This window comes from Bipolaris victoriae, assembly GCF_000527765.1.
Source record: "Bipolaris victoriae FI3 unplaced genomic scaffold scaffold_32, whole genome shotgun sequence".
NCBI lineage: Eukaryota > Fungi > Ascomycota > Dothideomycetes > Pleosporales > Pleosporaceae > Bipolaris > Bipolaris victoriae.
In genome coordinates this window covers 97,029-124,048 of record NW_014575360.1, presented here as the reverse complement: position 1 = coordinate 124,048, position 27,020 = coordinate 97,029, and the positions used below count along the sequence as shown (strand labels likewise).

The following is a 27,020-nucleotide window of genomic DNA, read 5'->3' as shown; positions in this document are numbered from 1 at the left end:
AGCCTTTGTCGCAACAAGATTCCATGACCCTGATGTTAAGCAGAGTGCTAAAAGATCTGGGTAGAGGTTGAGCTAAACTGCCGGCGTCAGTGATGTTCTGTTGCACATCAGGGGCTAGTAGGTGCTTTTGCTGGTGCGGGGTAGGCATACATAATCCAACACCATCAACTGAACATCTGTAGGAAGATATGAAACAGCTTCAAGCTGATCCATCTCACCCATAATCTAAGCCCGGTGGTAGAAGTTGCTCTGATCTGCGAAGGACAGTGCAACGGTTGAAGTCGACGAGCAATGGGGCAGTTTTGGCTAGTGGGTCTCATTCGCCAACCTCGCAGTGTCTTGCACAATACATAAGTAATTCGTGACCTGTAGGATTCAGCTGCGGCTGATATATTTACGTCATAGTGGAATAGTGTCATGGAATGAGCAAATCAAATGTCAATACTTTCAACTGAGCATCCGAGCACCTCACCTCCTTATCCAAAGGAAATAGTGGTAGTGACCTGTGCCTACTTCTCCAAACCAGTCGGCATAGCAATCGCAATCGCAATCTATGATAGAATACTAAGACTATACAAAAATCAAGTGGCTGTTGTAATAGAGCAAGTTCAGCCGAGTAGTAGCCACTATTCACATGACATAGCGACGTGTATTTCTACAAGAATAAGTACATGTGAACACGGCGTGTAATTTTCCACAAGACAACCAATGAGAGTGAAAACAGAGAGTGTCTAACATCACCCGCAAATATATTACGATGGAAATTAGGACATTGGCTAATCATAGTTCATATTCTGAGAGTGGTATAAGATATGCGATACCAAGATTCATGATGCTCGCATTGTCGTGAGATGGTATTCAAGCAAACGCGTCTTACTGCGCGTTTGGCCTATACGCCGGCATCCCATTCTTCTTTCCCCAGCCCCTGACCGTCTTGTTCAAATCTGGTGCTATAAACAACCAGGCAACCGCTGCTACAATCGCTCCTATCACATCGATGACCCAGTTGTTCTTCTGACTACCAGACAAGCTACCCCAGCGCATCAGGTGTACCAGATAATTTGTCGGTGTCATGAAGTTTCCGCTTTCTAGACCTTTGACGCAGCTGGTTGCTGCCTGTAGCTCGGTTTGCTTGGGATCGGCAGCCTCCAGCTCAAAGCTGACGGCATGCTTCGTCTTGTTCTCGTTCTCAAACCCTGGGGATAGTATGCTACCTGGAAACACAATATGAATGTCTACGTCGAACGGCGCGGGTGTGGTGCCTGTGTTGACATTGGAATGGCGCGCTGAGTTGTAGATTTGGACCTCTGAACGAAGTCCATCAGCGAGGTTGCGGAGGGCAGCCTTTGCTGGGGAGTAGGGCGAGTAGCCTGCAATATTTATGAAGGCGAGTGAGGACGATGTCATGATGAACTTCCGTGGTGCTTCCGGGGTAACGTTTTTCCCTTGTGGGCTATACGGCACCTCGGGATACAGCCAAGCTTGTAGCGCCTTTTGTGCCATATATGCTGTCGCGAAGTAGTTCAGCTCCATCTGTTTTCTCAGTGTGTCTGTGCTCGTCTCGATGAACAGTCCGGGGGTTGAGGATCCAGCAATGCACCAGACAACCTCGGGCATGCGGCCATTATTCCAAACTGTTGCTTCCTTGAGGATACGTGCGTTCTCAGACTCGGAAGTTACGTCGGCCGCAATGTACGTAAATCGCTGGGTGGAAGGGTTCTTTGCGCACGCCTTTGCGCGTTGGACAGCGGCTTCGAGGTTTTTTGCCGTGCGTGCGACCAGTATAAGATTGGCTCCCCGGGCAGCAAGGAGACAGGCAGCCTCACTGCCCATGCCCTGCGATGAGCCGGTAAGGAGGACCGTCTACGAAATATAAGCATTACACGTGTGAAACAATATTCCAATAGACTTACCTTGCCATCTACGGGGAAATGATTGCTCATGGAGAAGCTGAAGCCCATGATGCCAAAGCTCACCAGCCCGATGATGAGCACGAGGGCAGCTCCAACAAGGGATTGAAACATGAGGGGCCTGCGGCGGGGTCCCTCGGAGGATTTAACTAACACGAAACAAGTGGCGCTTGACGATGCTTACGGTGTAGTAATCATTGAGCCTGACATGCTTCTGTGTTGTGTGATTATCGCACCATGCACCTTGGTGGTGAGAAAGGGACCCTAGCAACTTGTGAGTGGTTAGATTGCTTTGGTGGGGCAGCGTGGGGCGTTGCGCCAGCACCCATGGTACATAGTGCACTATGGCGGTGTAGGAAGGCGTTGCAGAAAGTGTTAAGAAGCACTTCATCTCTAATTGTGAAAAGACAATTGCAGTTGCTATATGTGAAAACCGGATGGTTTTGGGGGAAATTATAGATGATGTGGAGTGTTGTATTTGGGAAGACTTCTACTTGCTGCTTCTGATCATTATTCAAATTTCTTCTACCTTTGGACCATGCTATTCATGATGGAAACGATCAGCTACTCTAGTAACGCGGCTTACATTCAATACCGGAGGTCTTCACAATGCACACAATGAGAGTCTCTTGGATTCAAACACTTGATTTTGGTAGATGGTAATCCTTGCAATTGTGGGAATACTATTGTGAACCATGCAACCGAGATGAAACAGTCAGAATATAAATACCCATGCTTGGGCGACACATTAGAGCTGTGGGGGAATTGGGTGAGGTTCGGTTTGTATACGAAGATCTGAGTGCGCTTGATGGCCAATGCAGCGACAATGGGATCTTGAAGACTCAGTAGGAGGGGTTTCTGCTGCTCCAACCTTTCTCAGAAGACGTGTTAGTAGGGAAGCCAAGGGGTAGCATGTAGTATGTGAACGCATTCATCATGTGCTTGTGCTTGGTAATGCATCTAAAGTAGGTGTGCGCTTCCCACTTTTGAAACAGGTCGCCTGTAAGTACACTGTAATGTACACAGTGCCTTTTGACAGTCCAGATGTGACTGACATTTCTCCACTATTGATCTTTGCAAACGGTGTTGACGAATGGAGAGTGGGCCACGAAATGGGATCCTTGCAGATGCGCTTGACCGAATCGTGGCTGGCTGCTCGGCACCGAAGTGGGTCGCTCTCGATTGCCCGCGGAAATGCCAAGACTTTGCTCGGAAAAAAAGTTGGGCGCGCGACAAAGACGACTGCGACAACGACTGACGAGTATCGCCACAACACAGCGAAACGGCGCAATTATGGCTAAGAAGAGAAAGGCGGGCGGTGGCGCATTGGGCGCATCCAAGGCGCCAAAAGAAGAGGATTCCCGAATGAGGATCAACACCTTTGAAGATGTCGCTGATTCCGAGGACGAGTTTCACATGAACCGCGACAAGGTGCTGCTTGACGAGGGACCTGCCGCCAAGAAGATGCGGAGATATCAGGAAGAAGGTTTGTTTGGAGATAATGGGAATTTCTACGAATACTGGCTGACATTATGTCCAGATAAATTTCTTCAGCCCTCAGATGAAGAGATTCTCGACGCTGGAAGCGACGACGATGACGAAGACGATTTCGACGACGACATTAGCGATGGCTCAGACGACGAAACGTCAGGAAAGCGCAAGCCAGCAGACGAAGAAGACGAAGATGAAGAACTCGGAGCATGGGGCGCCTCGAAAAAGGACTACTACGATGCTGACGCTATCGAGACTGAGCAAGACGCCCTAGACGAAGAGGCAGAGGCCAGACGCATACAAAAGAAGCAGCTACAGAGCATGACCGAAGCTGATTTTGGCTTCGACCAAGATGAGTGGCTTGGAGAGGATAGTGAAGAGAATGCTGAAGGCGCAGCAGTGGTTACTGAGGTTCTTCCTCAACTTCAAATCACAGATGCCATGTCACAGGAGGAAAAGATGAAAATTATGCGGACACGATATCCCGAGTTTGAGCACATTTCCAAGGAGTATTTGCGACTACAACCCCTGCATGAGGAATTGGCCGCTGCTGCTAATGCCGCTGAGAGGGTACTGAAGGCGCAGGCGGCAAAGAATAACAGATTGGTTCCTACACCCACGGTCATAACAAAGTACCGTGCATGCGCGGCTTACCTCGCTGCAATGGCTATGTACTTTGCTGTTCTTGGTTCCACCGCTACAGATGACGCAACTCCAGCCATCGCGCTGGACCCTGTCGAGTTACATGAGCACCCGGTTATGGAGAGCTTGCTCAAGTGCCAGAAGATGTGGACAAGGGTAGAGAGCCTGCCAATCGCTGATCCCATGGTTGAGACTGAAGATGGTGACGACACTTCTGAGGATGAGGCAAGCTTTGCAGAGAGTGACAACGCCGATCTGGCTGTCAAGAAACCCACGAAGCAGAAGAAGACCAAGGCGCAAAGAGCGGCAGAGATTGCGCAGGCAGAAGCAGCAGCACGACGTGCAGCGAAATTGGCCAAGACTGAGCAAGATCTCGCGTCGCTCGATATGCTTGCAGACAAGGCTGCTCTCAAGAAAGCAGCGCGGAAGAAGAAGATCGCACAACCCAAGCTCAACCTTCTCAACGCCGACGACTCAGACTTTGGCGAAGAGACAGCCCTCACCGCCCACGAAGCAGCCGAAAAGGCGAAGAAGAAGCGCTCCCTCCGCTTCTACACCTCTCAAATCGCTCAAAAAGCCAACAAACGAGATGCCGCAGGCAAGGACTACGGCGGCGACGCCGACGTCCCCCACCGCGAACGCCTCAAGGACCGACAAGCTCGTCTGCAAGCCGAAGCTGAGAAACGCGGCCAGCACAAGGACGCTGGACCAGGCGTGGCACTCGGCGACGACGATGGTGCATCTTCTGCGGATGAAGCTCCCGGTACCCGTCGTGACGACTATGAAGACGAAGACGGTTACTACGACATGGTCGCCGCCCGTTCCAACGACAAAAAGCAAGCGAAACTTGAGCGCGCAGAAGCGTATGCCCTTGCTAAGCAACAAGGTGCTCAAGTCATTGAAGAGGAGATTATCGGGGATGATGGACGGCGTCAGATTTCTTATCAGATTCAGAAGAATAAGGTATGTTTACCCCTTATGCAGCTTTTGCTATGTACCCGTATATATATGCTAGTTTTGGGGTGGTACAAATGCTAACATGTTTGAAACAGGGATTAACACCCCATCGCAAGAAGAGCGTACGCAATCCGCGTGTAAAGAAGAAGGAAAAGTACAAGGAGAAGCAGAAGAAGCTCAAGAGTATGAAGCAGGTGTTTGATAAGAGTGCTGCGGCCAAGGGAAGCGCTAGTTATGGGGGTGAGCTTACGGGTATCAAGAGTGGACTGGTTAGGAGTCGGAAGCTGTAGTTGGATTTGTAGAGGAAAATATGTCTTCTGCGTCGTTCTGGGGTACGTTGTATGATCGGAGCAAAAAGGCATTGTTAATTGCCAAAAGCCATGATTCGTCTGCACGAGTGGATCATACTATTCAAAGAATTTATTCATCCCGTCCTTTTATATTTTCTCTAAAACGCCTTGCGAAATGCTACGATATCTCACGCTCGACCCATACAGTCGAGTCGATAAGAAAGAAGAAAAAAAAGGACATACAAACATCTTAACACCACAACCTCAGCGTTCCATCCGCACCCGCAGAAACACACCACGGCTCCTTGGGATGCCAATCCAACGCCATAACACCCAGCTTACTCTTCACCTTGTGCCCCTTGAGCACCTTCAACGGCACAATCGTCGCGTTCTCCATCAAATCACCCACAACCTTGCCATGGAAAACCTGAATCGTGCCATCATCCGAAGTATCAGCAAACAGCGGCAGACCACCCTGATGAAACTTGACCGAGCGCACAGCCTCCTTGTGGAACCGCATCGTCTTGTACGGTTTAGTCGAGAGATCCATGTCCATCCAGAGGACACGCTTGTCGTACGAACTAACAATCAGATTGTCGCCTCCCGGGTGGACATCGATGTTGGAAATCCATTTCGCGCCGGGTTGCAGTATCTTAACGAGTTCCTGTTTGGCGAGGTCGTAGGCGCGGATCGTGTTGCGGGTTGCTGCGAAGAAGATTGCTTTAGACGGGTGGAACTGTGCTGTTTGGGCTAGACCTTTGAGGCGGCGGAAGGGGAGTTGAGTAAGGTGCTTAGAGATTGCGTGGATGGCGATTGCGGTGGATTGGCCGCGGGGGGAGACGGTGGTGAAGTATTCGCCTTTGCGGTGCCAGTTTAGGACTTTGATGGCGGAGCGGACTTGAACTTGGAGGAGGACACCCTTGGATTCGAGGCGTGTACCTGGACGGCTCCATTTTCCTGGGGGTTGTTTAGGCGCGTCTTCGCCTTTGGGTGTTGTGGTGCCTTTTGTGGCGGCGTAGCCCCAGCCCGCGTCGAGGACGTCGCGGCTGGCTTGTTCGATATCGGGGGAGAGAAGGGTAAAGGGTACGATAAGGAAGACGTTCTCGCCACAGGCAGCTGCGACGATAGATGCGTCTTTGGTGGGCCTCCATTGTACGGCGTCGACAGCCTCTTCGTCTGAGAGCTTAGCATTCCAGACTTGTCGGCCGGTCAGGATTTCCCAGATTCGAATGTAACCGTCGTCGCCTCCGCTAGCAACAAAGATGCCGTGTGGATCAACAGAGACGCAGCGTACGCGCCCTTCCTGTCCACGGAAAACTGCAGCACAAGTTGTAGGGAAAGGCTTGAGTTCCTCGGGGTTCGGTAGCTTGGGCAGTAGGGATTCCGGGTCGATATTGAGTCGGTTTCTTCGCACACGAGGAGCCAAGTAGAGATCCAGACTTCGCTCGAATCGTTCCTTGACAAATGTCTCGTAGCCTGGAACTTTGCGTAGCGCATCGTAGTTCTTGGGCAAGAATTCCCTCTCCCGGTCCTCCTCGTCTGCCTCCAACCAAGCCTTTTCCTCATCCTTGTCTGGTAGGTACTCGGGTGGTGGGTGGTAGCTCGCTTCGTAACCTGGCGGTGGCAGCTTGGGAGCGGGAATGTGCATTGTGTTATCTGGCCGGGGCTTCTCGTCGGCCCAAACGTCAAAGGTGAATTCATCCTGCTCTTCTTCCTCTTCTTGCGGCGGCTTGTAGGGCTTGATGCGACCCTCTTTGATGGCCTTGACAAGCTTCATGACACGCTTGGCTTCGTGCTTAGAAGGAATGAATCGCCGCTTGGGCTCGGGCGCAGCGCTCAGTGGCATAATCTCCTGCTTGCCGGAGAAGTAGGCGACCATCTCTGGGTATGGGTCATAGCCGTCCTCGACAACTTCATTCCTTGTGAGTCTCTTGAGCACGTCCAGCTCCTCTTCCGATAGGTTCAGCGGTTTTCCTGTCTCGGGATCCGTCAGACCTGTCCAGCCCTTGGGTATGTCAATGCTGTCCAAAAGCGCATCCAATGCCTCTCCCTTGGCCGGACGCATGATCTTCTTGCCGTTGATGTCATAGCCGATGTGGGGATATTCATCGTAATACTTGAGGTCAATGTTGCCAATTGTGTTTGTAGCTTCGGCGTCGGAGTCGTCCGACTCGTAGATTGGGTCAATCTCTTTGTACAGGTAGCGGGTGTTGCCGTGTGCGTCTGTTGTCACAGTGTAATTGGGCTTGAGGTTTTCGTCGTCGTCTAGCTCCGCGCTTGCGCCAGTATCGAGGTCCATCTCATGGGTCGGTAATCCCTTCTTCTTTCGCAAAGGCCCGTCAGAGGTGTTGAGGTTGCGCATTTCCTCACGAATTTGCTCTTCATCACTGTTCTCCTCTTCCTCCTCTTCATCTTCTGCATCTTCATCGGAAAGACCCTCAATCACGCTGCTCGCATCTGTCTCGACATCTTCTTCTTGGCTGTCGTCCGAGTCGTCTTCGGAATGCGACAAGATACCCTCAAGCAGTCCGCCACCTAATTCGTCTTCTGAATCGCTGGGCTCAGGCGCCGGGCGAGTGACGACCTTTCTCTTGCGCGGATTCACAGGCATTTTGTTGGTGATTTAGTGTTCTTTGCTTCACCTTTGCCGTGAACTGTCGCAACCTTCCAAAAATTATTCCTAGCGCCCCAAGATTTCGGCTTTAGCGTCTCGCACGTGCCACACTTCCATCGGCCAAGGCAGACGGACGCTTGGGGCATGTACAACTTTGGGACTTGGAAACATCTCGACGACCATTCACCTCACGCAGTCTCAGTGACGCCACCATCTACTGCTGCACGAGTGACACTGCATTGCATTGATTGCACACAGTAATACCACCGACTTAAGATGGCGACGCGCCACGCTGATTCCTCAAGGTACGACGACCGAGATCGTCGACGCTACAGCCCGCGGCGCGACAGATCCAGAGACAGAGATAGAGACCGCCGGGGAGACCGCTACAGTGGAGAGAGCCGCTTCAGAGATGATAGGGACCGCCGGGACCGTCGTGACCGCGACCGCGACCGCGACCGCGACACATACTACCGCCGCTCGCGCTCTCCCCCTCGCCGCCGTGACCGATCACGAGACCGTGGAGACCGTTACAGCAGCAGACGGGACCGCGACGATGACAGAGACAGGCGTAGGCGCTCTAACTCACGCCGGCCTGGCTCTCGCTCTTCAATCACACCAGCGCCAGATAACAGACGGGATCGACTAGATGCTCCCCCGCGCGACGACAGGAAGAAGGACCCCGAGACACAAGCCAAGGACAAGCTCGCTGAACGCGCGGCAAAGCTGGCCGAATGGAAGAAGCGCAATGCTGAGCGTCTTACCAAAGAAAAGACAGACACACAGGGCTCTGGTGCCTCGCCAGCTGGCACTGCGCCTGCAACCCCCTCCGCTGCTGCTGCGACGCCGCCTCCCCAGACCCCAGCAAGTGAGGTCAAGCTTGACACCGCTAAGACTAAAGTTCCGCAGAAGAGCGTTACTGAGAAACTTAAACAGAAGCAGCCCGAGAAGTCGACCTTCAAGCTGGATGCTTCTGCTGCTGCCCGCCCCTTGGACATGGCCAAGCCTGCTGGCAAGACAGTGACAGCCGCTAGCAGTATGTCTTCCACCATACCTCCTTCACGCAATCATGAGCTCACTCATACAGATCAGTCAACAGCAAAGGGCAACGGCAACATTGGCTCTTTCGGTCTCAAGACTAAGACAGCTGCAGAAGCCGAGGCTGAAACTTCGAGAAAAGCCTTCCTCGACGAAGAAGGCCCAACGCGCAAGCGCAAGTTTCAAGCCCTCCCCGAATTTACTGCGAACGACGAACCTGAACCCGAAGCTGACGGTGCCGAAGACGATGACGCTGCAATGAGTGGCATTGGAAGTGATGACGAAGAGAACAATGCGGAACTCCAGGCTCGCCTCGAGAAGCGTCGCGCGGATATCGCCAACGAAAACAACCAAGACGCTACCATGGAAGAAGCACCTGCCGTCCAAGTCCCCGCCGCCGACAAAATGGACGTTGACGAAACTGTAGGGGCCGAAGAAGACGAAATCGATCCTCTCGATGCCTTCATGGCCGACTTGACCGAACCACAACCCAGCCGCGGTGTACCTTCGGGCCAGGCCATGTTCGCCGACGAGCTCGAACCTGTCGAGACCTCTGTTGAGGCGCAAGATCTTCTCGAACTTCGTGCTGCCAAGAAAAAGAAGAAGGAGGTTGCCACTGTCGACCACGATAAAGTTGAGTACGAGCCGTTCCGAAAATCTTTTTACACTGAGCCGCTCGAGGTTTCTCAGATGACGCCAGAAGAAGTTGCCGATCTCCGTCATGAGCTTGACGGCATCAAAGTGAAGCCAGATGATGTGCCTCGTCCCGTCACTAAGTGGGCCCAGATGGGCTTGCTGCAAGCAACCATGGACGTCTTCACTCGCGTAGGCTACCTGAAGCCCACATCTATCCAGGCACAAGCTGCTCCTATTTCTCTTTCTGGACGTGACCTCATCGGTGTCGCAAAAACTGGTTCTGGAAAGACACTCGCGTTCGGTATACCAATGATTCGTCATATTCTTGATCAACGTCCACTAAAGCCGTCTGACGGTCCCATTGGACTGATCCTTGCTCCCACTCGAGAGTTGTCATTGCAGATTGTCCATGAGCTCAAACCGTTCCTCTCAGCTTCTGGCATAACTATCAAATGCGCTTACGGTGGACAGCCCATCTCCGACCAGATTGCTATGATTAAGCGTGGTGGCATACACATTCTCTGTGGAACACCCGGTCGCCTGATCGATTTGATGACTGCAAACCAGGGGCGTGTGCTCTCCTTCCGCCGCATTACCTATGTTGTTCTTGATGAGGCTGATCGCATGTTCGACATGGGTTTTGAACCACAAGTCATGAAGATTCTTGCAAATGTGCGCCCCGACCGTCAAACTGTGCTATTTTCAGCAACCATGCCAAAGAACATGGTTGCATTGGCCCGTAAAGCCCTGAACAATCCAGCAGAAGTGACAATTGGTGGTAGATCCAAAGTGGCCCCTGAGATTACCCAGATCATATCCATTGTTCCTAATAGTTATGAGAAGAAGATCAACAAGTTGCTCTTGCATCTTGGTCAGCTCTTCTCTGAGGACGAAAATGCACAAGTATTGATTTTCACGGAGCGGCAGGAAACTGCGGAAGATTTATTGTCCAAGCTCTACAAGGCCAAGTATTTCTCTGTTAACACAATTCACGGAGCTAAAGATCAGACTGATCGAAACGAAGCGATCAGTGATTTCAAGCAGGGTGTTCTTTCTATTCTCATTGCCACGTCTGTAGCAGCACGTGGTCTTGACGTCCCCGGTCTGGCACTCGTCTTGAACTTTGACTGCCCAACTCACTGTAAGTACCAACTTCGTCCTTGCATATATGTAGTATCCATTTGCTAACATACTCGATAGTGGAAGATTACGTTCATAGGTGCGGTCGTACTGGTCGTGCGGGTAACAAGGGTACTGCCATTACTCTTATTGAGAACCCCGGTCAAGAGCGCTTCGCTATCCATGTTGTCAAAGCACTAAAGGAGAGCGGAGCAGAAGTCCCTGAAAAGCTTCAAGAAATGGCAGATACCTTCCATGAGAAGGCCAAGGCAGGTACCGAAAAATACTATGGCGGCTTCGGTGGCAAAGGTCTCGATCGACTTGATGCAACTCGTGCTCTTGAGAAGAAGCGCGAGAAGCGTCAGCTTAAGCTGGAAGGTATTGAAGACAGCGATGAAGAAGAAGAGATTCTGCCAATTGTTAAGAAACCCGAGGTTACTGGTCCTGGCGCTGTCAAGGCTGCTGAAGGAACTACACCTGCTGCTGAAGTCGAGGATCAACCTCACTGGATGAAGCTACTCAACAGCAAGATTGTTGTCAATAAGACCGAGCGCCCCGAGGCTGCTGCGACTGGCAAGCCGATGAGTGCAAGGGAGCGGGCGATGGCCGCTGCCTCCAAGGTCGACGGTAGGCTCAGCAAGAAGGGCATGATCCACGCGGGCCAGCCCATCGACAACAAGGGTCCTGACGCTGGTCTCTACCATTCAACTATTGAGATCAACGACTTCCCCCAGAAAGCTCGATGGGCCGTCACCAATCGAACCAATGTCGCCAAGATTCTCGATCAGACTGGTGTCTCGATTACGACAAAGGGTAACTTTTACCCACCTGGCAAGCAGCCTGGTGAGAATGATCTTCCCAAGCTGTACATCCTGGTTGAGGGAGATACGGAGAATATTGTCACACAGGCTATGATGGAACTCACCCGCCTCCTGCGCGAAGGTACAATTGCGGCAGAAGATGCATCTACGACTCGTACCGCCACTGGTCGATATAGCGTTGTTTGAGACTCCTCTACCCGTTGAGAATTCTCTTGCATGCGCATCCTTCTTCTCATACGATTTCCACAGCTGTCACACCGCCACTACGAGTGTCGGACATTGTTGTGGCTTGCTTGTTTCTTCTTGTCCAGGATGGGTGAGGACGGACACTGCATTCGGAAACGGAATTGAACATGTCAACAAAGCACGCTTTCAGAGCATTCAAATGGGGTTTCGGCAAACAGGAACCTAGGACCGTCTTCAAAACATGAGTGTGGATCCAATGCCGACTCACCCTCTTCTTTGATTTACACCACCTCGTCGCAGGTCTATTTTGAGCCTCAGCCTCAGCCTCCTTCCCGCTTGACCGATCATATCATAATCGGGTCCTACAGAAACGGCGTCTTTTGTACATTAAGAAAAATAAGTTTGCACCTGCGTTTCACTTCCTTGCATAGCAGCAATGGCTATCAGAGAAGAGGCAGCAGGCTCTCAATTCTACGTAGGGGTGAGGCTTCCTTTGCATGGACGCACACAACTTCAGTGTCTTTTTAAAAATGCATATAAATTGAAACTAGAATAATTCTCTTCAACGAATGCATAGCAGTCGAGTTCTCTTTGCCGCTGTAACCTCTGATCGTATCACTGAATTCCTATCTCTACCACACTCTAGGTATTTGGTATCACAAACTCCTCAAGATATCGCCATCTCACATGTCAGATTGTCCAAGAAGCCTCTTCCCGTGCGCACGTACGTGCAACTCGTTCTAGAACCTACAATGGCAACTCTTGCGTGGTCACCGGCCTTTGCTGCCGTCCACCGGTACCCACTTACACCCTCTCTTTTCACGACTGACGAATCGGAAGCGTACCAGCCCTGACACTATGCCTTTTGCAGCAAACACAGCCAACATTCATGCATACCAGCGAGTAAGCCCTAGCTGGAGAAGTTAAAAATCCTGCATGCATTAAGTTTCCACACGCCGTTTTGCTTGTTCCAGGCACAAGGGTGGCGGAGCCCAAAAATGCTATATGAAGGCATGCGTGCAGTGGTGGCAAAAAAGGTGACAACATCCTGCGCAGGCGAGGGGAGGCGAGGGGAGGCGGGAAGCGAGAAAAGCAAATGTACCTCAGGACACCGTGCGTGCGGTAAACCATGGGAATTGGTCACGTTGGGTACTCGTTTGCCGTCTTGCTTTGCGGCACATGCATGATCCACGCCGCCATAGCCCTGGTACCTAGGCTGAATTTGGATATCCCTTTGCTGGTTGGGCTTTGCTTCGGGTGCAGGCCAAGGCGCGCGGGGGCTGAGGTTCCTTTACCCCAATTTCAGGGCCAAGACGAGCAGGAAAAGATGGTAGGGACATGGTAGAGGCGTATGGGGAAAAGTTTAATTTCACGGCCATGCGGGCGCGTTGGATGGTGGTTGGTGGATTGTGGGAGGTTTAGACCAGCCACAGAAAGGGGTTTTCGCTTCGGCTATACCGTACGATTTGTGTATCCTGCTGAAGCTTTGTCTTATCGAGCTTCTAGAATCTTGAGTGTACTGATCGCGGGGGAGGGGTTCTTTTCTGGTTTAGCTCAGGCGTTGGAGGTATCCCTGTGCGATCAAGCGTTCGACATCGCCTTGGCGGACGTAGAATTGCGAGTTTTTGGTCAGGGTTATTGAACTGTGCAATTTCATTGGTTAGTTAGCTTATTGGTTGTTGTTCCTGCCGTGTTTCGGCATGCCGAAGTTCATCAAGGGGTGACTATACGTACCCGTACTCGGTCTGTATCTCACCGGCATCCTTGAGCACTCGGACGTCAATGAAGAGATCGCGTGGCGGCTCCAGGCTCCCTGTTAGATCGATATCCGTCCATTGGCCCTTGTATGCCGCGAGAAGGTCACTGTACTGTCTTACGTATTCCTCCTCTTCTGGGCTCAGACTACTCTCCTCTCTCCCGCCCCCGGTACCTAGGGTGCTTCCCCTCGTGGCTTCTGCGGCGTGGTCTTTGCTACCCTGTTGCTCAAGCACATCAATTCCCTCCCAACAGTACTCTTCTAACTTATCACTGCGGACCCGGTGGTAGGCCAACAGACATCGCTTGTTGCGGCGCATGCAGAGGTGGTTGACAAGGAGTGCGCAAGCGGTTTCGGGTGAGGCGCTGGGATTGAAGGAGCCACTGTAAGGAGCGAGAATAGAGGATACGTCCTTATCCAGGTCGCGTACCTCGCGTACAATAGAGCGTGTAAGTTCCGAGGCGTAGGGCGGGAGGTGAGGAAGGGCGAGGGTGCGCTTTGCGTTTTGGACCTGGCTTTTTCTTAGACGTGACCAAATCATGGGGTACCAAGGGTATCGCTACCAGCTTGTTTGCTGCTTCGCCGTACATGACTGAGGTATGTGAGTGTGTGCGTGTGCTGTTGGTAAGTTTAGGATATCGTGAGTAATGGCGACTTTTTGCCCAGGGTGCTATGCTATATTCGAGTTGCACGACGAGAAACTCTTTTCAGGCATATGGCAATCCCACTAATGGTGCAGAGGCAAGTTTCTGGATTGCTGTGAAGAATGCATCTGTACTAGCATATCATGAGGAAGTGTTCAATTCGTGGATGGTTGTCCGACCCCTCATTGGTAGAAGAGTAAAGCGCGTCCGCGTTGGAGACAGGGGTGCATGGGTGGGGCAGAGACGGCAATAACAAGTCTTGGCATTGTCAAGTACAACCTCACTCTTCTGGCAATCCCTTGCACACCATCATCTGCCTACGCACCCTCACTCGCCAGATTCTACACAGGCCACCCGGAAAGATGCGCTTCATTACTATCATCACATAAAATTAAGTCCGAGGAGTTTCGGCAATCGCGGTATCACGTCCGTAACATTGAGCAAAGCATGGCCACAGGAACATGAAGCTCTACTGGCTCTTTTCGTCTACCCATAGCCAAATCATATCTAATGTGCTCCAATTTCCGGAGCTTTTAACAAAAAGACACCATGTATGCTACTGGTGGTGTACGTAGTAAGAGTTCACCAGGCGCCATTCTACCCCAACCAAGAGAATGGGTATCACCACGTGAAAGCTGAATCGTACATCATACTGCATAGAAGCAACCAAAACACTCGTACAGACATAAGCTGAAACACACTAAATCATTGCTCACCCACCCATTTGTCGAACTCAGACTCTTGCTCCAAAGACACCATGGTCGGATCAGACTGCCAAGCTTGATACTCGTCATGCGGAAGATCCAGCAAGTTGTCGAGGTCGTGATACGATAGCGCTTCTTGTATGCTGATCTGGTTGTTTCGGAAGTTGTTGGATTGGAGAGATGCTGGATCAACACTGGACTGACTGCCTCCGTATGCCAATAGCATCGGATCCAACTGTCCCTCGTCAAAGGGAGTTCTCACGTGTGGATGAAGTTGCTGGAGCAAGTCGTCCGCGCTGCCCCCGGGCAAGCCAAGCATCGATGGGTTCGATTGGAAATGGTTGGAAAGCGTCGAGGTACTCAACGGCTTATGCAGGTCATCTGTGTAGTTCGGGCTCATGTGCATGTTCGCATACGGTGCAGCGTGGTAAGGCCAGTTGTAAAGATCGTTGTGGCTCATCGGTATTGGCATCGGCATCGGCATAGGTCGTCCTTCATTCGTCATCTCCCATGAGGATCTGTTGACACCGTTCGCGTTTGGCCCGAATGCTCCGTCAAAGTATTCTGCGCCGACCCCACTTGATGGGTAACTGATCGAGCGTTCGATGCGTCTAGTTTGCCGAGGGCGTGACCTTCTTGCACCTGGAGCCCACTCGGTATCGTCTAAATCGCTAGGTTCCTCCTCGTCTGACCATTCGTTCCTTCGCTTCCGAGCTGGAGCGGCCGTCTTGCTCGGCGAAAATTTGTACATCGGGTGCGCATTCTGATGGTTGATTCTTTCGAGCTTTGCATATTCGCTGTAGAGGTCGCGGATCTCTGGCGGCTCAAGAGGCCAGCTTTCCCCGGCTACCGACGACACAACTTGATGGTTGTTTTGCAAGCACCATGATTTGGCTCTTTCTGCGAATGCAGATCTGTACAGCATAAATGAGTTCATTGGACGAGCAATGTATCCATTCCGCTTTTCTGCTTCTTGCCTTCGAACATCCGCCGGCCTGTTGACCCACTCTTCCATGTTTTTGATCGGAATGTTGTGCAGTTCTTTTGTTAATACACTCAGTGGCGCAGTCAGCTTGGGTATTCTCTGCCTGTCTCCCTTTGCTGTTTTCGCTTTCTTGGATCTTGGTATTGCTTTTGGTCTTAGGCTAATCTGGGTTTCTTTTGGAGATGTGGATGCAGTCATTGTTCTTCTGCTACGGATCGCCGCCCGACTAGATTCATCGCCGTTGGCAGATCTTGGTGTTAGCGGAGAAAACAAGACCTGATCGTTCTAATATTCATTAGCCATTTCGCCACCGACTCTGCCTGAGACTCACTTACCGATATGCGGCTATGAGAGCCGTTGGGAGAAAACTCTGTCGGAGGTCCATAACCGTCCTGGGGGTTGATCAGCATTTTAATGAGCATGAGAATCTAGGTTTGCTCACGTATTGTAGGCCTACTAGTCCAAGCCCGCGAATGTGGTCGTCGCCATGTGACGCATGCGAAGGGATGCCTTGGTGCGCCACCGAGCTTGGGGAACCATACCCTGCCTCACCGAATGAACATCCGCGGTCTACGTTGTATTCGGCAACTTGGTGAAGTCCGACTTGGTACTCTGCCCCAGCATTCGGCGGGGTGGGAGGATGTTGTTGGGTGAGCGAATCACCCCTCATCGTAACGAGAATCAGCGCACAATGGAGTTGGTCGCTGCGACAGTGGAGATTACGGCCGGACGCGCTGTTCTCTCTACCGCTTTGTCTTCGCCTCCTGACTCAGTGCCTTACCAGAAGTGACTGCGACGATTTTCCAAGGTGGTAATCTAGTAGCAGGTCGAAAATATGTCTCTGCACTGCAGGCGAAGTGTTTCAGCAACTGAGGACGGTGGCTGAGACGTTGTCTCTGATCTCTGGTCTTGTATTTCTCAAAGCCTCTCCAGCCAAATTGTCGTTTTACAAATGTGTTGCTGCATACAAGTCAGCAAATACAGCTAAAATCTTGCTTCATGTCAGGTTTGCTATGTCGCGACGACGCATAGCAGTCCGCAAAGCGTTCAGGGGACGAACCTATTGCAGTTACCCGTTTCTCACCGGCCCCAATGCTTTGGTATGTGTACAAGCAAATTTGACAACTACAAGACGCCAAATTATAGGAAAGGTATGCAACTAGAGTACCGGAGCTGTGTTTTCCTGGTCTGCTACACTTTGTGGTGATGGCGGAGGAGCTAGAACAAGGTGTGAAGGGCGGATCAATCAAAGAGAATCCTTTGTCCAGGGTCAGTCATAAGATGATATTTGTAGCGAACTACTCAATCTCGAGTTCTACTGTTCACTTACACTGTGGTGTATCTGCGTCTCAGCGTGGACAAAGAGACTACCGGATTGGTAATGGCTGGGTACGCTTGCCGCACTAAGGAGCCGCGCTGTTTTTGTACTATTAGCCTCCCCACTGATTCAACACATACCTGATGGCGCAAACTTAGCCCTCTGGTCCGTTCACGTTTCGAAGCTCAGTAACTCGCCTTTTTGCTCTCCAGTGGTGTGGGAAACGGCCCTCAGCCCCTCCACCATGATAGCTCTGGGCGGAAGCTACGCCTGATTAGGACGCCCTTTCGCAAGATTCACCCAGCCTCAGTGAGTGTTTACCAGTTTTGACAAGGATCCAACATGGCTTGCAGCAGTCATGTGCCCTTGGCGTTCACCATCGTAAGCCACATTCACTGGTATCTTTAGCTATTGGTACCCCCTTGGGGAATTGTGATCAATCAGATCAAGGGCTACTCGTCAAACACCAATTACAGCTCTGATGCTAACGGTCCTTCCTCTTTCGAAATCAGTATCGTAGGAGGTACTGGATCTCAGCCTTCTTACAGGTTCAGATTGATTGGCCGAAATACATCTGGTCCTTCCTCCACTAAGCAGCTCGATTTAGCGTCCTTCTTACGGATGGCTGCATATCATATATGCCAGAACCCTGACAGCTGGTCATGCTTGGAAGGACTAGCCATAACACCGTAATTTCTAAAGTCTATCATGCGGGCTCACATGCATCTATGCAATCAGTTCGTGGGAAAACCCGGAACTAGCTGGTACTCAAACATGATACATCTGTTGACTTTGGCATTTGCAGCAGGTGGACAAAGGACCAAATGGCATCCCGACACGTCGGTTACGGTGCGCCACTACAGCAAGGCTGAGCAGCCCGTTGACCGCTTAAACCAAGAATAATCCCGTCAACCCTGTCCGTTCGCGGCTGGTTAGTTCAGCGTGGACGAATTTTGAGGCAGGTCTATTCGGGGAACCTGGTCCTCAATATCTCTAAACGACAAGCAGTGGACAGCTCAGCAAGGCCCTGCACACCGGATGCATGCAGCAAAAAGTTCGGTTACTTCCGGTCGATCGTGTTGATATGCGTGTCCTGTAGACCCCCTTCCGGAATGCATGCTAGGACCATTTTGGTATGTCAACCAAACAGTCTCAACTTTGTGTAACCCCGTTTGAACGACCCTTAAAGGCAGTTTCAATTGGTCTGAGCAAGCGCGAAACACATGTGGATCCCATCACTACCGACATCACGGTGGATCAGGGGGTTCGGTGTAGTTTGTGAAATTTGGACATGTCTGTTTTGGCCGGTACACCCGGAACAACAGCAGATAAGCTACGATGACGGTTGTAGTTCCGTCAAAGTATTCCAAGGGTACACGTCAGCCAGCTCGATCAGTGATGGATCACTGCTAGGGATATCACTTTGTGTTACCACTGTCAAATGTTAAACTCTCGCTGTAGAAAGGGACCTATAGGCACATATGAATCTAGGCGACTTCATCGCTGTCAACGACCACCTACTGTGCCCTCATCCTGACTTCAACTCACTCAAGCCAGCGATATTCTCATCGCTAGCCAGAAGTCACTGCCGAGCCACCAGTCCGCGTTTTGAGACCCCGATGCCACGAGGGTGTCAGTAAGGCTTGCAGTATATGCACTGCTGGCTGTTCGTGACGAGCCCTGTGCGTATCTCACGTGCTCATTTCAATGGTTATATTTTTATAATTTGATTGGCTGTAAGAGATAGTAACGAATGGAAAGCCAGCAATTGTGGTCTCCACGGCAGCCAACGATCAGTGTGGTCCCCCTACTTCATGTGAGAGGGTTTCGACGGTTTACTTGCCCCACTTGACCACAATCATTACCACGGAACGTTTCCATGGCACAGAAGTGCCGTCGACAGTCTATTCGTCGTCACCAACACATTTTGGGGCACTACGGCCTCTAGGCTCCAGCAGCGGTCGCCTTCTGCCTGCAGAATAACAGCGACCGCGTTAAGCGACATGATTGGACCTTGTAGGCAACACAACAGCCCCCACTTCCAGGGTTCTCTTCTGTATCTGGACATGCGCCTTCGACTCGACCAGCTTGGCATCGGGACGCTAACAGAGACCCTCGCAAGTAGGTCAACGGTTGCGGTTGAATCAAGAAACTATGCCGTGAGGTTTCTGCTCGGGGCTCCCGCTGATTACTGTGGGACCCGAATGCAACAATCGCACCATTCTCGAGCCAAGCACTTAGCAACTGGTAACCACTAACTGCTTGAAGTCGCCTCAGGCGACCGGATCCGCTCAATAATTCAGTCAACTGAGAGTCCTCCGGGAGTACGGCTGTTTGGGCTGTCGCAATGGGTAGCTGTCGAATATCCGATCACGACGATGGAAGAAAATTCTCCGGACAACGACATACTTACATCGGATCTTTGGTTACGCTGAGCCGAGCGAGTGAAGATAGGAGCGCACCCTGTCAGCAAGGACATGTCACAACATTTCAAGCTCAGCCAATCCTCGATCTGCGTTCAGCGAGGAGGAGGAGGAGCAACAACCAACAAATCATGTCAGTCTGGAAATTCTAGCCACTGTCCCCCTACTATCTTCGCCCACCAGTGGACCTTTTGACTTTCTGATGTCCGATTTCCTATGTTCATCTTTTACGCATACTGGACTCTTTTCCGGTCTTCACAGCGTGCCATTCTTGATCACACTTAAAGCCGACCAAGATGGTATTCAGAGCAATAGGACTTAATAATGGCGCCTTTCTAAGTTCAGTCAGCTAGGCCTGTAATACACTATTCTGTGGATTTGGTGGCGCGCTGGCACGACGTACCACTTGAACCGAACTTTTCTAGCTTGCATTTGTCGAGTGCCTACCGCAAGAGGTCCCAGACTTGATATGGGAAATGTTGCTTCTTTAGGCCTAGAGGATGGAAGTAATATACCTTCTCAGGCCGCAACGATCGTGATCACATTGACTTTAGCAAGTACTCTGTGCGCAGGCTGAAAACGGCTTGAAAGCGAATGTCGCGTCTCGAGTGGACAATAAGTCAGATCCAAGGTACCAAACATATACGTCAGAAAGAGCAGAATTCTTGGCGGGTAATGTGTCATGATTGTGGTTCTCGAAAGGCCATCAGAAATTGGAGCACCCCCTTTTCCTCTAAGCTGTCAGACTCCATGGGCTTGCACCAAACAAACCAATAAGGAATAGCGTGGCATTCCGGATAGAGTCATATCTTTGAGGCTCACCTGAGTTCACTACGTAATCTGTCGATCGTTGGTTTTTCTGAAAGGGCTTTGAAACAAAACCACGGAAACAATGAACCAGCCACATTAAACTAGTCATGGCGAAGAGTTTCTCTACATTCACAGGCTGGGTAATCCGTATTCATCTCACAGATTGACTTGCATTGGCGAAAACCCCAGAGAACTATGTCGAACAATAACGGTCCCGAGAAGGATGTCTCCTTGTACGAAGATGAGACCACAAATTCGTCAAACCTTGGCAAGGAAGTGATGCGAAGGCGACCAACCCTACTGGGCCGTATAGAAGAAACTATAGGGGCTACTTCACCCCTCTCATTGCCACCGGAAGGAGCAAATGCGACAGATGGCGAAGCATATCGGGATGAAATTGCATTTGGCATAGAAAGTCCATTCAGTATGCTCGATGAAACTGATTACAGAAAGGATCTGAACTATCCGAAGCCCCAATCACGGAATAGTCCATCCAGCTATTTTGCACCTACAAGATCGTCCCAAGCGAAGAAACATAACAGAATTGAGCCTTTCGGTCGCCAGGGCAGTCCTTTACTTCGGACGTCCTCCATGCATAACACACGGCCAATGTCTCCTCTGGCACGCAATAACAGTGCTCTCAGAAACCACGGGAATGATAACACTGAAAGTGGACACATGTCTCACTCGGTGACTGAACAAAGGGGTGAAGCTCATAAAATGCCAGGCGCCACCTTTAATTCGACAGACAGCCCAAGATTTTATGAGAATAACATGACCAACATATTTGGTGGTTGGGACAAGGTAAAAGATGCAGACTTGGGAGAGTCATCAAGAGTGGACGTATATGAGCGCCTAGAGAAAGAAGCAACGAAGGAACGATGCGAAGAACTGGAAAATCTTAAAGAAGAGGTTGTGAGCCTACGTCAGCGTAACTACGAGCTAGTAGCTCAGAATGGGAATCTCAAAGCTTTTAGCGTGGAGCATGACAAGGCCATAGAAGATAAACTAAAGTCTTGCCAGTCCGAATCAGAAACATTGAAGCAAAACTACGATGCCCTCTCCACTAAATGTCGAAAACTCGAAGACGAAGTCAAGGCCCAAACGTCACGGAATGAAGCGACAGAAACAGAGAACAAGGGGCTTCGAGCAACAGTTGTAGAAAAGCAAAATGACATTGCCAAGATGAAGACTGAGCTCAAGAAAAAAGACAATGAGTTAGTAGACATGACTCAACACGCCGCAGATATTGAAGAAGAGGCATTGCAGAGCAACAAGAAACTTACAAGGCTAGAAAAGTCAGTATGTGATATGGGCGCAGTCATCGCAAGGTGGATACAAGTATCGTTTAAGGGCACAGCCATCGACCTTAATGAACTCAATCAGGTCATACAAAATTGCGCAGATGATGCTGAGACCGAGGAAGTGCTGTTGCATGTGAGGCAGTTGGTGAAGATGTTTGTTGAGAAGAACGGAAGTCTGGAGCGTCAATTGGAGGACAGGAAATACGAAATTACCAACATCAAAAAGGCAATCGAAGAGCAATCGCACGAGGAAGTTCCACCGACTCCTGGTCTGATGCTTCCGACAAACCCGCTGTATAGCAGTGACAAAATCGAAGCTCTCTATAAAGAAGAGCGAGCAAAGCGGAAAGCCGCTGAACAAAAGCTGAAAGCCTTTACTACAGAAGACAAGCAAGATCCACATCTCCAAAAGACCCAGCAAGACCTTCACTCTCAACTAGCAGACCTCGAAGCACAAATCGCACTCCTCACCCAAGAAGCCCAAGACTCCCAGTACCTAGCTTCCGACTGGAAATCCGAACTCGCCCTCAAACAATCCGAACTCGACCTACGCACCGAAGAATTCCAATCCGCGCTCGACAAAAAAGACGAAGAAATACTCAGCTACATCTCCGCCTACCACACTTTCACCAGCAACCCTGCCATGCGCAAGCCTTCCGCGCTGCACAGCCAAATCTCAGCCCTCGAACACCAATATGCCTCACTCAAATCCTTCTCCAACCACGTCTCCAACGCCGACGCCAAAAAACGCAACATAATCACCCGTCTAGAACGCAAACTCAAACTAGCAACCACCTACACAACCGACGTACAACAAGCCGTGTACGCGCGCCGAAAACTGCCACCACCCCCCGATTACACGAGAATAGATGATGCAGAGTTTGAGTCGGAGTCGGAGCTGGATGAGGATGAGAATGGGTTGGAGATGCAGCCACCGCGGTTTGTGGCGCGGCCGAGGAAGGTGCCGCGGTATTTGATGGAGCCGGCGGTGGGGAGGAGGGGCGAGGAGGTGGAAATGTATAGGGAGGAGTTGAGGGTGAAGAGGGAGAAGGAGGTTCTTGGGTTGGTGGTTGAGGAGGAGAAGACGAGGGGGGGTGGGGAGTGAATGAGTGGGTGGTAAGGGGGGAGCAAGTGAATTTTTTTCTTTTTGGAGAAGTAAGAGAGTTTTTTATTCGAAAGAAGGTAGTAAGTGACATGTACTACGTTGGAATGAATGTATTCGCTGCTTCCCATAAGAAATCGCAATAGACATGCCATCCTCTAGCCCTATCGCCTTTGCACGTGTCACACCTTACCTTCCTTGGAAATTCATATCGCTAACAACAGTATTCCCTACATTGGTACATCCACATATCACATCAAGATGACCTACCACGATGTCCGCATAGCTTCAATCTATGGAATGCTCGCGTCGAAGTCCCACAGTATCTCGCTTATCGACCAACTTCCCAGTAACACAACATAGAGTATGCGTTCAGATACATTAAGCCAAGATATGAGCAATTTGGCGCGAGTTCTTCAACAAAGCACTATGCATTGTCACTCTGCTATAGCCAACTAACTACGCCAGCTCCATCCACGTGGAGCGGTACGTGCGCAGAAGAAATGTCACTGGTTAAGCGAGAAGAAGTTGAACGCATGTTCACGATGCTGGTTCTTTCATGGACGATAAGGAGACGTTGCGTATTACAGCGATGATCCATGTTGGGCGCGACGAGGATGCGACATGGGTTCAAGTCAATCAGCGGTAGTTTCGGGACGATCAGGGCGATGACGACATAACGCTAACGAACGTGGGGAAACATGTATTATCCGCGGCTAGCAAGGTACTTGTCTTGCGAGTCTTGTATAGGCTGTGTACGGTGGTTTACGTTCGCACCAAGTGTGTTGTTGACGATCTGGTGATACGGACGAATATCGGATAGTAGTAAGCAGGATAGTCTTGAGTGTTGGATTAGTGAACATCAATTCAGCACCACTTTGAATCATACGAAACAGGAAATGTACCTTGAGTGTAAAGATGATCAGTGTTTGGTGTGGAGTACTTTTCCGCTTAATGACCCCCACACGCGTTAATGCAAGTGTGTCCGCAAGAAGGAAGCCAACGGTCCTTTTATGCGATAAGATGTGATCCTTCTCTTGTACGACCGAGTGTTTTTGACCGCTTTAAGGATCTCTAAGCTGGGGTCTGCAACATGCCTTGAACAAATAAGGCTGATGACGAATTGTTTGCATGGGTGGTCATCGGTGTAAGCTGCAAGTATTCCCAGGTATTCCCACGTGTTCCGCCCACCCTTACTTTATTCTTCTTTTCTTCCCGTGAGAAAGCGGGATACCGACACGCTGTTCATCGGTCCTGAGCTAGCACATTATGCATATAGGATGTATGGAGTTCGGCAGGTGTGGCATGTTTGCGTTTGAGACTGCGTTTGTTGACTCCTTCTGGCTTACGCAGATAGCGGTGTATGGGTGAGATGAGTATGCGGGGAGAGTTGAGGAGGGAAAGACGGTTAATCAGAGAAAGGAAGTGATTCGTCTTGGCTTTTCTGCAAGGGTGTTGAGGTTGACATTGTTACTTCTTCTTTCGGATGCGTCCTCTGGAAGCGACGGTTGAGATGAGCTCCACTGCCCATCACCTCTTCGCTTAACTGCTTATCTCAGTCCAGCAGTTTGTATCGTCCATGACAATCCTCTCTTCTGTGTGGTGTTTATCAGAGGCCTCGGTACGAAGGAGCGAATCTCCAATTGGCTATGAGGGTGCAATGGATTACAGTGTGCATGAAAACCACCTCGCTACTCGCAGCAGCATCAACAGGTGGTTTGAACCAGCATTAGCAAACCGCCAATCGTTCTGCACGTTGGACCTTTTTCCTGGCAGACGGTTTCCCCACCAAGTCGTTTCTCCCCAGATTAACGTCTTCATAGGATTCACATTACGTGTGCACAAACAGCCACTTGGCGTACAGCACAAGGACCCTTGAGTCACATCATAGCACACGGTAGGATTTGGCCTAATAGGGTAACCTTGACGGGAGATGAGGCGCCCCAAGGGGACCGTGTCAGACAAGGCGGCTATGTGGAGCACATGAGAGCGGCTTGTTGGACCAAATGAACGTACTCAAGGGAACAGATAGCATTTGCGGAATGTAACCTAGAGGCACAGTTATTCAGGGACCGATTCTTTTCTTCGCTAGACTGGGCTGTGGACCCATGGGACTGGGATTCCAGCTCATAGGGCGGCTCGTATCATACATAGCTATGCCGTATCCGCACAATGGCCCTGTTCAGGCCTGGCGCATTGTTGCTGTATTACCAGACACGCCTCGTCTCCGATGGGCAGTAAACATGCATTATCTTGTCCTCTGAGCCATGATACAAGGTTGATGCGTCCATCTAATCTACTTTGGCCAATGGCTACGTAACTGGGACGCCTTGCCCCGCCGACCCAGACAGTGCAGAGCCTAGCATCTGCTCTGTCAGGCAGCCTGCGTCCCGCTTGAGAATCGAGACAGGCGGCAAGACAAGCGGTGCCAGCTGCCCGATCCCGGCGGCGGGGTGGTCTCAGTCTATAGGGCGTGGGGGCTGAGGTGATGCTAAGGAATCCAAGACGACAGGATACGATGACGATTGCGTCAGTCTGTGTAGCAGTAGATCGGCGATCGTAGGGCAGAGGGAGCCAGTGGACAGGTTCAGGTCGGCGAGGCAGGGTGAGGGATGTGTACAGAGTGCAGTTGTTTGCAGGTGGTTGGCAGCATGTTTGGCAGACGTTGTTTTGACAGGCGGGTGGTGGAAAAGGAAACAGAGCCGGGCCGTAGTGGAGATCCGCGAGGCGGGCCGTAGTAGAGGCGTTGTCGCGCGTGAACTGCCCGCTGCCCGCCGCCATCCGCAGCACACGACACAGGGCGCCGCAAGCCAACCCTCACCCTCCTTTGCAGCTTACTTTCTCCTCCCTGGCATGATACGGCGCCCCATTGCAACATGAGGGCTCAACTATGTGGCTTACTCGCCTCAGCACATGCCCCATGCAGGTCTCAGCCACCCTTTTGTCCAGTCCCACTCTGGAAGGCCACAGGAAGCAGCCTACGCTTCCACTGGCCCAGGGAACGCTTACCCTTGCACCATCTCTAAGAGCTGTTCGTCTTAGGGCCGCCTATGTTTAGGATGTGCATGTGGCGCGGAGCCACCCGCCCGTACTGCCAAAGCTTGGTCAAGGCAGTTGGCGGGAGGGGCGTAGAGAGAACTCTCCCACCATGACTAAGTGAACGGAGGAGTATGGGAAACAAGTGAGTGGGTGGGTGAGTGCATGGACGAGACCTGCAAGCGGATTACAGGGCATAACAGTCTCACCATGATGACTTGAAAAAACAACGGATCGAGACGACGTCGGTTGCTGCAAAGTCGACTCATACTGGCTACATTGGTACCCTGCCGCTTAGCCGAGCTGCATCGCCATCACTGCTGCCGACAGTAGCAGCAACAGCAATAGCAACAACAGCGGCAGCAATCTCGGCCAAGCGCGCAAATATGCAACCCGTCTTCACAGATCACCCCAAGCGCCAGGCCCCCCAAACAAAATGAGCTCTTCACAAACCTCGTCAATCAAATCGCCCCATCTGCCGAGGCAACCCAACCAGACCCAAACTGCTGGGTAAAACCCACAATCAAGTCCTACGACCACTGTTTCAACCCATGGCTACGTGTTCGTTAATTTGCATACACATCAAAAAAAATAGTCGGACGCCTGAATCTCAGTGGGGCGGCCCCATTTTACTCCCCCAATCCTCCTTTTTCCTTCCTAGGAGAAACAAAATAATAATCATGTACAGTAATAATAATCGTTTGCATACGTACATTTCCTAAATCTAACCATTCCCGCTTGAAGGAGATAGAAAGAAAAAAACAGGGTCCTAATCCCCTCGACATGTCCCCCCCCCCCCNCCCCCCGACCAAGTACTAAGCCAGTGAACGAATACTAGTAAAAAGACCCCTCCCCGCAAAAAAATAAAACAGTGGAGCCCCATACCCTTCTTTTTTGCCCCTATCTTCCCCAATCCGTCACTTTTCCATACAGTGAATTAGTATACGCAATACAATCTAGCCTGGACCCCTTTTTTTTCCCGCTTCCTCTCTTCAATCACGCAAAAAACCGTGCCCGGTTAACGGTAAGTGTGGAGTCCAAGAAAGTAAGGGAAAAAAAAGGGGGACCTAAAAGCGAGAATGACCGGGGTTTGGGATATCAACAGGCAAACTCAAAAAGTTTGAAAGGGTGAGATTGAGATATCTGTTTTACTCTTTTCAGGACTAGTTACAATTTTTTTTTTCTTTGATCGGTTAATCGCTGGAGAGAAGAGAAAAGGATGAATTGCGTAAGG

The 27,020-nt window shown here is 50.8% G+C and overlaps 10 protein-coding genes across 10 annotated transcripts; 5 read left to right on the top strand and 5 right to left on the bottom strand.

Moving 5' to 3' along the window:
- Window positions 1–873: 873 nt before the first annotated feature.
- Window positions 874–2,024, bottom strand: COCVIDRAFT_36816 (hypothetical protein; the record flags this gene model as incomplete). Its single annotated transcript, XM_014702257.1, has 2 exons — window positions 874–1,863; window positions 1,914–2,024. The coding sequence occupies 2 exons, from the start codon at window positions 2,022–2,024 to the stop codon at window positions 874–876; spliced, it is 1,101 nt and encodes a 366-aa protein (XP_014557743.1).
- Window positions 2,025–2,547: 523 nt separating this feature from the next.
- On the top strand, window positions 2,548–2,709 carry COCVIDRAFT_96226 (hypothetical protein; the record flags this gene model as incomplete). The annotated part of the gene is made up of 1 exon (XM_014702256.1): window positions 2,548–2,709. A coding segment is annotated over one exon (162 nt), but the record flags the coding sequence as incomplete, so codon positions are not given.
- Window positions 2,710–3,203: 494 nt separating this feature from the next.
- Window positions 3,204–5,290, top strand: COCVIDRAFT_15061 (hypothetical protein; the record flags this gene model as incomplete). Its single annotated transcript, XM_014702200.1, has 3 exons — window positions 3,204–3,396; window positions 3,451–5,006; window positions 5,096–5,290. The coding sequence occupies 3 exons, from the start codon at window positions 3,204–3,206 to the stop codon at window positions 5,288–5,290; spliced, it is 1,944 nt and encodes a 647-aa protein (XP_014557686.1).
- A 250-nt stretch (window positions 5,291–5,540) lies between these two features.
- On the bottom strand, window positions 5,541–7,652 carry COCVIDRAFT_96366 (hypothetical protein; the record flags this gene model as incomplete). Its single annotated transcript, XM_014702255.1, has 1 exon — window positions 5,541–7,652. One exon carries the CDS (start codon window positions 7,650–7,652, stop codon window positions 5,541–5,543), a length of 2,112 nt encoding a protein of 703 aa, XP_014557741.1.
- Window positions 7,653–7,803: 151 nt separating this feature from the next.
- COCVIDRAFT_96460 (hypothetical protein) lies at window positions 7,804–11,704 on the top strand (the record flags this gene model as incomplete). Its single annotated transcript, XM_014702254.1, has 5 exons — window positions 7,804–7,904; window positions 8,163–8,209; window positions 8,554–8,940; window positions 9,004–10,719; window positions 10,779–11,704. Coding segments are annotated over 5 exons (3,177 nt in total), but the record flags the coding sequence as incomplete, so codon positions are not given.
- A 1,549-nt stretch (window positions 11,705–13,253) lies between these two features.
- On the bottom strand, window positions 13,254–14,050 carry COCVIDRAFT_96482 (hypothetical protein; the record flags this gene model as incomplete). Its single annotated transcript, XM_014702253.1, has 3 exons — window positions 13,254–13,347; window positions 13,439–13,971; window positions 14,024–14,050. 3 exons carry the CDS (start codon window positions 14,048–14,050, stop codon window positions 13,254–13,256), a joined length of 654 nt encoding a protein of 217 aa, XP_014557739.1.
- A 352-nt stretch (window positions 14,051–14,402) lies between these two features.
- Window positions 14,403–14,600, top strand: COCVIDRAFT_96232 (hypothetical protein; the record flags this gene model as incomplete). The annotated part of the gene is made up of 1 exon (XM_014702252.1): window positions 14,403–14,600. A coding segment is annotated over one exon (198 nt), but the record flags the coding sequence as incomplete, so codon positions are not given.
- A 209-nt stretch (window positions 14,601–14,809) lies between these two features.
- Window positions 14,810–16,463, bottom strand: COCVIDRAFT_36811 (hypothetical protein; the record flags this gene model as incomplete). Its single annotated transcript, XM_014702251.1, has 3 exons — window positions 14,810–16,078; window positions 16,129–16,185; window positions 16,236–16,463. The coding sequence occupies 3 exons, from the start codon at window positions 16,461–16,463 to the stop codon at window positions 14,810–14,812; spliced, it is 1,554 nt and encodes a 517-aa protein (XP_014557737.1).
- A 2,592-nt stretch (window positions 16,464–19,055) lies between these two features.
- COCVIDRAFT_15056 (hypothetical protein) lies at window positions 19,056–19,590 on the bottom strand (the record flags this gene model as incomplete). Its single annotated transcript, XM_014702199.1, has 2 exons — window positions 19,056–19,450; window positions 19,521–19,590. 2 exons carry the CDS (start codon window positions 19,588–19,590, stop codon window positions 19,056–19,058), a joined length of 465 nt encoding a protein of 154 aa, XP_014557685.1.
- A 949-nt stretch (window positions 19,591–20,539) lies between these two features.
- Window positions 20,540–22,753, top strand: COCVIDRAFT_36810 (hypothetical protein; the record flags this gene model as incomplete). The annotated part of the gene is made up of 1 exon (XM_014702250.1): window positions 20,540–22,753. One exon carries the CDS (start codon window positions 20,540–20,542, stop codon window positions 22,751–22,753), a length of 2,214 nt encoding a protein of 737 aa, XP_014557736.1.
- Window positions 22,754–27,020: the final 4,267 nt, after the last annotated feature.